At 37.2% G+C, this 12,244-nt stretch overlaps 1 protein-coding gene across 1 annotated transcript in view; it reads left to right on the forward strand.

Moving 5' to 3' along the window:
• Positions 1-10,532, forward strand: part of LOC122807533 (proprotein convertase subtilisin/kexin type 5-like) — a 252,030-nt gene extending 241,498 nt beyond the window's left edge. Inside the window, exon 5 of the mRNA XM_044078454.1 lies at positions 9,871-10,532. Coding sequence (XP_043934389.1) covers positions 9,871-10,289 — 419 coding nt within the window. The 3' untranslated portion in view covers positions 10,290-10,532. The remainder of the gene's footprint in view (positions 1-9,870) is intronic.
• Positions 10,533-12,244: the final 1,712 nt, after the last annotated feature.

A 12,244-nucleotide genomic window follows, 5' to 3' on the forward strand; every position in this document is an offset into this window, starting at 1 on the left:
ATTCTACTTTTAATTGCATATTAAAACTGAAAAGAGACCATGGCTGTGTCTCTTGTGAGTTAGACAGAATTTTTTTCCCACAGTCCCACCCTGTTATTGTTGTGTTCTTAAACAATACTGTCTTTCTAGTTGTCTGCCCCTTATGTTAATTTGACCATATATCTCCTTCCTTCTCTCTTTCACTGGCTGGTGTGAGTAAGTACAACATTATCATTTTGTGAAATCACTTCCCTTCAACTGTTTAAATTCTTTGGCCATCCCACTGTGTTCTATAGTACCAGAATGCAAAAGTGCCCACCTCGTTTCAATCTAGCTTGCTGTTTTAAAAATAGTGGCTCTCCATTTAGACAGCTAAAACATAAGTTATCCACTTTCATATCTAACTGCTTAGTGTACACTGCAGTGTTTAGGATAAACTATTTTTTTCATCTTACCTTTAAACATCTATTGCAAGACCACCAGTTAATGGAAAGCCCACATTCTGCTTGTCAATAGTCATCCTGGAATTAGTGCTTCTGTTTTCTGCTGGTGAGAGAAGGAGTACAGGGACATTCTTTCTTGGTTACTGCTGATCGCCAGAATGCCTAATAACTGCTTTATAGGTGACAGCTTGGAATCTGTGATTATATTCTGATCCTGGTGAGAGAAGGAGCCGAGTGCATTGATTCCTGATTGTTTCTGGTTGGAGAGTGAATGTCTGTGCTTAACATGCCTGATTAGTCTGGTTGCTATTCAAAGCATCTACCAGGAAAAGGCTACAAGCCTACAGACACTTGCATCATCTGGGACAAGACTCTGGATCACCAAACTGGCTGTGGTCTGCTTCTCTTCCTGGGATTAGTGCTAACATTTTGCTTCTGGTGAGAGAAGAAGCAAAGGAGCATCATATCCCAACAGAGTGAAGCTGTAGTGAGACCAGCATTTGTAGTAGCCAGACAGTAGCCATTTATGCGACTCCCCTCTTTTCATCATTCTTGACAAGCTATTTTTTTTTCAGTAAGTACTGCTTGATTTGTTTCTAACTTCAGAATATCTGCCTAAATACTTCATCCTTAAATTTTCAGGGACTATGTATTAGTTTCCCCTCAAGTGTTTGGCAGTCCTCTGTATAGACTCAGACACCTTGAGTGACATTTTACCTTTAAAAGCACAATTGAAATTTCTCCAATACCTAGTTGCACACAGAACACCTAGTTTGCAGTGTTAGGTACTGTCCTCATAGTTGCAAACCAGATATAGTCCTGACAGTCATTGATATTCTCACTCCAACTATCTAATCAATAAAAAAGGGTCTGTTGCCATGGATATGAACTTTCCTACTGTCTCTGTCATCGGCTTGGTGGATATGGGCATCCTGGGGCAATGTAGAAATTGCCTCATGTTTACTGACAACCAGTTAATTCTCAAACTGATAAGGTATGTGAGAGATGTATTTACACAATGTCACTGGAGGCAAAGGTCTCACATAAAAGTATTCCTAATGTCAATAAGGTTGTCAGTAGTATACAATCTGCATCTATCTCGCACAATTCAAAGCAGACATATGCTGAGGCACTTAAATGTAACCTTCTTAAACCACAAAGACCTCCTAGACAAAGTACACACAAGAAATACCCTCATCAGCCCCAAATGCACTCTTTCAAAACAACACTCACATCAACACATAGATCTATATCTCATGGAGCCTCTACCTCTAAGCCCATAAGGCAAGCCAGCACACAATCCAACATTCTAGTCATTGGAGACTCCATCGTGAGACCCACTGATATCCCTCTCACCAGGCTGAGTAAGGAGAATGTCATGGTCAATTGCTTATCAGAGGCTAGAATCTGCCACATTATGCAGACACTCAGGTCATTGGATCACAATTACCAATATGACTCAGTCATAGTCCATGTGGGAGTAAATGACCTGAGATGTACCTCCCTAGACTATATGAAGAGAGACATCATGGAGCTCTTGGAATCTGTGGCTCAGCTGGTATGAGCCTAGCATTGAGCAGCATTTTACCTTCTCCAAGGATGATGACACAATATGAACAAAACATGATTGACTTTAATAATTGGCTTAGTTTCTAGTGTCATTCTATGGAGTTGCAATATTTGTCAGCATGGAAGGAGATGGTCAACAGACCACGCTGCTTTGCCCAGGATGGTCTGCACCTTTCCCTTCTAGGCTTTCAAATATTAACTAAAACACTGTCTACCCCATAGTGCCTTTTTAGGCAATGCCATATTGAAAGTACTTCCAACATAGCAAATCAAAATCAAGAAAATCTAAAGGCATTACTGCTCAATGCTAGGAGTCTAAACAAAAAACTCCACTCCCTAGAAGCTCTCTTTACCCTAGAGAATTCTGACATCAGTGCGGTCACTGAGACATGGTTTAAAGCCAGGGAAAGCACACCAACAGTGCTAGGTAATAATGCCTTCCACACATTTAGGCCAACTACTTCACAGGCAGTGACTAAAGGTGGAAGTGTCTCTATTGACATCAAAGATAAATATACTTCACAGATGGGCAAACAGGACAATGCACTTGAGCTGCTCCATGTTCAAATCACCATACGCAAAATCCAATACCACTTCCTTGCAAGCTATAGGTCCCCCTCTATAACCAGGAAACCCATAGTATGTATTTAAACTTATTAGAAACACTAACCATTCAACCCAATACCATATTCATGGGTGACTTTAATTACCCCACTATTAACTGGGAATCCTATATGACACCAAACACACATGCACAGAGATTCCTGGATTTTGTAAAGACAAACTCCCTAGACTAGACAGTCAGTACAATAACCAGGGATGAAACCATACTGAATCTGGTCCTCATTAGTATGGGAGAGTGTTGCACACCCCCTTCTGTAATGCTGTCCCTGGTAAGGTCAGACCACAAAATGGTCTCCTTTGAAGTAAAAATAAAACCTGGACCCCCAGTTAAACCTGGAATATTCAGGAACTATTTTTAAGGCTAGCCTCCTGCTATCAAGTGAGAACCTGGCAACATTTCAAACCCCTATAAACCCTGAGAACACTGCTGCCTATGCAGAACTGTTCACAGAAACCCTGTACAAGCATGTTAATAGCTACATAGAGGCAGCTGCACCCACCAGGAAGAAGTACAGAACTAACTCAAAAAACAAGTCACTATGGTGGAATCACAAAATCAATAGGCTGTATAACAGGAGGAAGAAAGTCATGGCAAAACTTAGGATGTGCAGCACCCAGCAGGATAAAAGCACTCTCATCAAACTAAACAAACAACTAAGAGGACAAATACAGTCTACAAAAGCCAAATTTGAGGTACGTTTGGCCTCCCAGGCCAAGGACAACCACAAAACATTTTTTAGCTATGTCCACAACCTCAAAGGCTATACCCAATTGTGTGCAGAGCTCATTGTAAATGGAGCCACCTATACTGAGCCAGAAGACATAGCAAACCTCCTGGTTGATAAAATCAGCTCCACCTTTACCCCTCTCTCCACCTCAACCATCCCTAAGGAAATATCATCAAATATAACTCCTTAACTATTACTAGGGAACAGGTCCTTAATGCTCTCTCCAAGACCAAGAACACTGTATCAATGAGCCCAGACAATATCCCAGGATGCCTTCTAAATAGCATGAAACATTGACCTATCAGGGCCTCTGGAACTACTGTTTAACTGTAGCCCCAGAGAGGTTTCATGCCTCATGAATGGAGAAAGGCAACAGTCATCCCTCTGCACAAAGGTGGGCCATCTACAGGCCCTGGAAGCTACAGACCCCTATTTCTCACTATTCTTATATGTAAATCCATGGAAAGAATTATCATGGAAATGATCAGTAGAGATATAGTAACCCTCCAGACACTGGACCCAACCTAGTTTGGTTTTGTCAAGGGCAAATCATGCCTACTCAACCTGGTGGACTTCTTTGAGAAGGTCATCAAAGCAATGGATAAGGGAAAAATAGTTCACACTGCCTACCTTGACCTGGCCAAGGCATTTGACACAATACCCCACTTGGACATTGTTGAAAGGCTCAAGATATTAGGTACAAACCCGTATGTCACCCGATGGATAGCCAACTGGCTCACAGACAGGACCCAGGAATTTACGATTGGGGAGTCCACCTCTACAAGAGGCCAGTCACAAGTGGACTCCCTCAGGGATCAGTCCTTGGATCATTCCTTTTTGGCATTTACTTCTCGGAAGTCAAGGCCAATGTCAGTGGTCGCTGGCTGACTAAATTTGCAGATGATTGCAAATTAAGAGCTGTCGTTGAATCTCGCACTGACACAAATGTTCTCCAGGAGGTGCTGACACAGACAAACAACTGATATCCGAGCCACAGACTAAAACTAAATGCCAAGAAATGCATATTAGTATCCTTTGGGAAGTCATTTATCCCTGGTAACTATCACATTGACAACACACCCCTTAGAGCTGACCCAGTAGTCAGGGACTTAGGGACACACATAGATAGTAATCTAGCCATTGACAATCATGTGTCTACACTGGTAAGGAAATCATTCTATGTTGCACAACTTATAAACAAAGGTATTGCATCTAAGTCCAAGGAAGTCATTGTTCCACTGTATTCGGCATTCATCAGACCTATCACTGAGTACAGTGCCCTCTTTGGTATGTACCTAACCAGGCATATCCAATAATTGGAATGTCCACAGAGGTTCCTCACTAAATGAATACAGGATTTAAGTAAATGTCTTATGCAGACCACCTCAAGGCCCTATCCCTGTATTCTGTCTCCTACAGGCTTTTGAGGGGAGATCTATGCCTGGCATACAGGTCATTGTCAGACCCCACTCTGATGGACTTTCTGCATATCCACAAAATAAACAGCACCAACATTATTACCCCTTCTAAAGACTTAAATATTGCATGTGATATAAATAAGACCTTCTGGAGAGATAGGTATGACTCTCAGAGACTACTGCATCTATGGAAAAGGCTCCCCATCCATGTGAAGCAGAGTTCCTCTCTTACCCAATTCAAGTGCAACTTGGACAATTGGATGGGAAACCGGAAATTCATCCCTGGTTTGGCACATATGTCTCTAATGGACACAGGTAACATGTAAATAGTTCATCTCTCAGGCCCATGCTTACACTTATCAACGGTATCAGAACTTGCCAGAGATTTGGGATGCATGGCAAGACTTAAAAAGCCCTTTTGGTTATTAGCCTAGTAAATATCTATGAACCTATGAACCTATATGCATAACAAGTCCTAGAAAATGTTTGCCCCAAACAATAAAACATATATGTATCTATCTATCTATCTATATATATATATAGTTCGCCTTCACAAGATCGAATGGATGGAAGCTTGAAATTCATAATCTCGAGACCAGAATCTTGAATTTCCATTCACTCGAAATTGTGAATGGGAGCCTTAGGTTTAAAAAAAATAAAAGGTAGCTTACCTTATTGCAGAGGACCAGGTCCCCTGTACCCTAGCAGTTTAAATGTGAATGTTCCGTGACCGCACTATAGCGGAGGAATGGAAAATCTTCCATTTTGCGCTTATGTGTATAGCATGGAATGGAAGATTTCCCTTTCCTTCACTATAGTGCGATCTTGGAGTGGGTATATTTAAGTAGGGGTGTGGGGGGCATAGCCCCCCACATGGGAGGTGTAGGGGGGGCGAAGCCCCCCTGTGAAAACATTTGAAAGGTGTTACATTTTTTTTTTTGTCCCTATCATATGTTCGAGTTTCTCTAAATTCGAGATTCTGGTTTCGAGTTTATGACTTTCGAGTTTAGAGAAATTCGATCATATGAAGGGGAACTATATATATATATATATATATATATATATATATGTATATATATATATATATATATATATATATATATATATATACATATATATATATATATATATATATGTATATATATATATATATATATATATATCTATATATATATATATATATATATATATGTGTGTGTGTATATATGGGTCTACTTTGTTTCGTTGAATCTCATTTCATTGAGTATCATTTCTCCCCAACCACAACGCTGAAAACACAAATTACTGAAAACTCATTTTACTAGATCTCATTTTACTGAATCTCATTTCACTGAACTGAACTTAGTATATATGGCACTGTGTAGAGTACTGTAAGACAAGTAAAAGATATATCCCCTTTTCCCCACTTTACCGCTATCCTAGAGTTAGTATATATAGTTGGGGGGGATGAGGGGCATGTAGCCTCCCACCTTGTTTGTTTTATATTGTATTTTACCAAAACTTCAAAACAATAGATTTTATACAATCGACATGCATGGTTACAACACCAATGACTACCTCTCTCCAGAAGACAATATGTTCTCAAACTTAGTGGAGGGGGGGGCTACGCCCCAAACACCACTCAGTGTGGGGGGGCTGTGCCCCCCATACCCCACCTAACTATATATACCAACTCCAGGATAGCACTACAGTGGGGAAAAAGGCATATACCTTTTATTTGCCTTACAGTGCTCTACACAGTGCCATATATACTAATTGCAGTTCAGTGAAATGAGATTCAGTGAAATGAGTTTTCAATAATTTGAGTTTTCTGCGAAGTGGTCGGGGTGAAATAAAATTCTTTGAAATGAGATTTAATGAAACAAAATAGACCTGTGTGTGTATATATATATATATATATATATATATATATATATATATATATATATATATATATATGTATATATATATATATATATATATATATATATATATATATATATATATATATATATGGGTCTACTTTCGTTCACCGAAAGTACACCTCACCGAATTTGAAAAAGCCGAGTTCAGTTAAGCAAAAGTGCAGTTTAACAAAAACGCACTTTTGCAAAATGCTGATGATCAAATAATGGGGGTTCCGGGATCATGTAGCAGAAAATATGTGGTGTTTTTTAGTTATTAATTGCATTTGTAAGGGGAGTGGAAGGTGTATAGCAGTTGGAGTTTGTTGATATAGATCACGGTACAGTGAGGATAAGGAAATCTACCCTTTTCTCCACTGTATTGCGATTTCAGAGTTGGTATATTTAAGTAGCATTGGTGTTGGGCTGCAGGGGGACTTGTCCCTGTGCAAAACTTTATTTTTAATGTATATTTTTGATGTTTTGTGCGTCAGTGAAGTGTGTGTGTCGCAAAAGTGTATTTTCGTTAAACTGCACTTTTGCTTAACTGAACTTGGCATTTTCAGAATCGGCGAGGTGTACTTTCGGTGAATGAAAGTAGACCCATATACAGACATATATATATATATATATATATATATATATATATATATATATATATGTGTGTGTGTGTGTGTGTGTGTGTGTATATATAGAGCTAGATAGATATATATATATATGTCATATTTGCCATAAATGTTGTTATATCCTGTCTCATGCAGACTATTAAGAGGTGATCTATGCCTGTCATATAAGGTATCCACAGATATAGTACTGTTGGACCTACTACATATCCGCAAATCAAATGGTCTTAGAAATACCCATTCCAGAGACCTCATCCACTTCTGCAGTATAAAGAGTACAGTCTTGGAGGACACATAGACATGTACATATCCCAGATGATACCACTATGATGGAATAAAAGTGCAATTTAGACTAGTGGATGGGAAATAGGAAATTTATAAAAAACAAAAATAATACCAGAGCTAAGTTTAAACCCTCTTGGAGAAACAGTTCAAAGCATAAAATATAGCATAGATATTAAACATAAGAGTAGAAGGGGTGGTGATATTAATGATATTCTTGAGGTTTGTGAGTATGAATGGATTACACCAGTAGAAGCAGACTGCTTACTGGGTCTGAATATGGCAGTTAGCATAAAACCAATTTTAAGGAAAAAACAAATGATTTTAAAATGAATGTTTATGTAATTGTGAATAACAAATATATATATATATATATATATATATATATATATATATATATATATATATATATATATATATATGCATTTATTTATTTATTTATTTCCAGTTTGATAACCGTGGATGTCCACTGGGCCCGAAAGCCCTTTCTCAGTGGAGGCCCGGGGAGAACACACTTAACGCTCCATATTACAAACACATTGCACACTTAACGCTCCATATTACAAACACATTGCACACTTAAACAATTTACAAACAAGTAAAAATAAGATTTTTATACAATTGTATTGTTAGTACTGAAAAAATACACATACATATGAAATGCAACTGAAGTAAATCAGAAAAGAAGTGTAGGAAAAAGGAGGTGCAAAGAAATAAAGGAGAAGAAATGCCAGGAGGAGGAGGAAAAAAAAAAGAACAGTTAGACAAAGACACACACACACACATATATATATATATATATATATATATATATATATATATATATATATATATATATATGTGTGTGTGTGTGTGTGTGTGTGTGTGTGTGTGTGTGTGTGTGTGTGTTTACTATCACTTACCTGAAAGTGCTGTTTATGAAAATTACATGACCGTCACATAAAATGCAGAAAATCATGTAGTCAGCAGTTAAAATGTCGAATGCTGATGTTCAAGAGTGCAGTTCCTATTGAGATATTGCTGTCAGCCATTGCAAATGGGAGAGTTACACTTTTCCACACTGTAGTGTGATGTTGGAGTTGGAATATATAAGTGGCAGGGGGTGTGGGTGGTGCAGGCCCCCACAGGGGGGTGCAGGGGGGCTTGCCCCTGCAAAACATATGACTGTCAAGTCTTTGCAGTATGGATCTGGTCTGTACTGATTGCTTCTGAAGGATTTGCACTGCAGAAGTCAAATTCGACTTCGGTTGGAGTAGTTCCGATATTTCAGCCGGTTTACTGTTGTGAACATTGAACATGTAAATCGCAGTTTTGATAGGTTTACGTTCACATGTTCGATGTTTTGATTGTAAACCTTATAAATATATATATATATATATATATATATATATATATATATATATATATATATATATTTTTTTTTTTGTGTGTGTAGACAACAGATTTTACTGCATTTTATCTATGATATGGTTGTTAATGCCTTATGGTATTTTATTCTTAATTGTTTTGTTGATTTTAATTAGGTCCGTATCATGTGAATTCTTTTTAGTGTATTTAAGTGATTGTCTGTTGACGTTTTCTTATGTACACACTGAAGAAGGGCATGTCCCAGAAGCTTTGTGGTTTAAAAAGAGTTGCTAGATATTGGATATTGTTGCTTGAACTTTTTGGATTTATCATCATACTTAGGTTCATGGTTTCATAGGTTCATAGGTTAGTACTAGGCTATCAGCCCTAGGTTCCTCTTGAAGAGGTCCAAAGAGGCACTCTGCTTGACATGTATGGGCATACTCTGTGTTTCCATTAAATAGGAAATTTACCCCAGGACTGACCCCTATCCTACTAATGGGCAGATGCAGTGCTTAAATGTCCTGTCTTATAGTTTGGTCCCCTAATACAGTGAAGAAGAGACACAGTCAAAATAATCCACAACAAATGAGAATTACTTAAATATAGCAATGCAAGAATAGTGTAACACCTTTGGGATAACACAGCTGGTGAAAAACGGGAAGCATAGCTAGGCTTAAAATGTCCCTTTAGGGATTATAGCCTAGTACTCACATATGAACACGTGAACCTATATTGATTTGTCAACATCCATTTCCATTGACTCATTTATGGCACAATGAATTTTGGTGAGCCAAGTCATTACATTATAATATTATTCACGAAATGTAAATCATATTGTGTACCTTGACATATACAGACAAATTCCATGCTATCTTGTAACATATTCTGCAGAGCAAATGAAATACAGCTGGTAAACTTAATGGTAAACCAATCTAATAAGATTAATATTTTGTTCTTTTTATAATTTTTAGTCTTATGTGGAAAACAGCTACTGAGCTTACATGAGAAGAAGCTGCTGCCACTGGATGAGATGTATCCATCCCATGAATCGATCTTTGTTATTAGCGCTGTCAGCTTTACAATTATTGTGGGGGTCCTCTTGTTTTGTTTGCTTCAAGCTAAATCAAGGCAACAACTTTGTTGGAAACAGAGCTATGAGAGACTTGGTAGTACATTAAAAGTCAATACTTCCTATGGTAGTCATAAAAATAATGGCATTCTGAGTCATTATAAGGATGATCCTGAGGAAAGCCTTGATGAAAGTGATGTGATTTATACTAGCAAAGATGGAGCTGTTTATAGAAGATACCACTTTAAAGTGTCAGATAATGAAGACGAAGAAGAAGATGAAGAAAAAGTGTGTCTAAACAAGAAAAGTGTTAATGTTTAGAAAATATTGGTTCATGCACAGTAACTTGTATTAAAATTAATAAACAAAACTAAGCATGCTATTTTTATGTACATTTCAAAACGTACTAAACACAATACTGTACATGACATATTACGGAAGAACTTATTTTTTCATAGCCTGTGGTGAAGACATACTTTATTAACTAAAGTTCAATTTGCTTTAACAGTCAGACTGTTTAATAGATTGTATTACAATAAAATCATGTAATTTCCAACAATCTCAGCCTAATGTTCATTTAATATCTTGATTGAGAAATTAATATGTATTTTCATAAATGGAACATTACCTTAAAAACTGAAAGGATAATGTTAGCATGCAAATCTTATAATGTCACTTTAAGTCAGCATACCTCTGTAAGAACAGTTAAAACATCAAAATCATCTTTTACTGTAAAATTCAAGTGATCATCAGAATCTTCCAGACAGGATTCAATACTACTCATTCTTATTCGCTGACTATAAGTGATACTAGACAAGTAAGTTGAATTTGATTTACCATTGCAAAAATTATGAGCAGAGGAGAAAAACCAATGTGTATTGATATTGTCTCAGATATTTGATGACAGATATCATTGCTAACCAAGAGGCCAAGATCCCTTCCCTGTGGTAACAGCATTTATTAAATATAGTCACAACAATGCTATCTTGTACCATTCATTTACACAGCATCACTTCTAATTGTTGACTTTAATGAGTAAAAATCATCTTGAGTTTGTAAAGTTTAGTTTAATGGAACTGAGTTTTTACTTAATCTTAAACAAATGGCAAAGCATATAGCTTCAAGCCCTAATAATAAAAGTACTATTTTTTTTCTTATCCATTCAAAACAGCTTAGTAAGAGATAGTTTATAGTCAGTGATTTAAGTAACTTCTGAACCCCGCATCAATTCATGACTAATGTGCAAAGACAAAAAAATACCAATAAATACAGAGTAGCACGCATTGTCACGTTATGGTTACCAAAAGAATACCGACAACAAATACAGAGTAGCACGCATTGTCACGTTATGGTTACCAAAAGAATACCGACAACAAATACAGAGTAGCACGCATTGTGACATTATGGTTACCAAAAGAATACCGACAACAAATACAGAGTAGCATGCATTGTCACATTATGGTTACCAAACGAATACCGACAACAAATACAGAGTAGCACGCATTGTCACATTATGGTTACCAAAAGAATACTGACAACAAATACAGAGTAGCACGCATTGTCACGTTATGGTTACCAAAAGAATACTGACAACAAATACAGAGTAGCACGCATTGTCACGTTATGGTTACCAAACGAATACCGACAACAAATACAGAGTAGTACGCATTGTCATGTTATGGTTACCAAACGAATACTGACAACAAATACAGAGTAGCACGCATTGTCACGTTATGGTTACCTCTTCAGAGATATTAAGTATGGCAAGAGTTGGCAGCAAAAAGTAATGGGATTATTCTTACTCTTCCAAGTTGTGTCTTCCGGTCAATGTCTAGATTTAGTGCTAAGTAGTTTAAATGTCTTTGGAGAGACTGAGATAGAGAAACATACCTGTGAAGGGCTGTACTGATCTAGCCAATAGTAGCAAATGAAAATGAGTGTCTCAAATGGCAAGTCTTGCAGTATATAAAATGGAACAATTACAAGAAAGGATGAAATCGGAAAAGTAAGCTGCAAATGTAAAAATGCAATGTTACAGAGGAGTTCCATTTGTATGCAGGTAGTTCAAGTAACCATGTGTATGTCTTGAAGAAAATACCTGTAGACTGAAATTGTACTGTGATCTTGTAATCAGATCCCTTATATACCTGTGCAACCAACATCAAGATGATTCTATACAAGGAACAAAATGTCTATATTATAAAAATGTCAATTCATAAATTAGCTACCCTATGAAATCTTGCTATACTATATTTTAAGGAACATGTTAAATTATG

The sequence above is a fragment of the Protopterus annectens genome, chromosome 7.part1, assembly GCF_019279795.1.
Source record: "Protopterus annectens isolate FY-2018-M chromosome 7.part1, PAN1.0, whole genome shotgun sequence".
In the NCBI taxonomy this organism is placed as follows: domain Eukaryota; kingdom Metazoa; phylum Chordata; order Ceratodontiformes; family Protopteridae; genus Protopterus; species Protopterus annectens.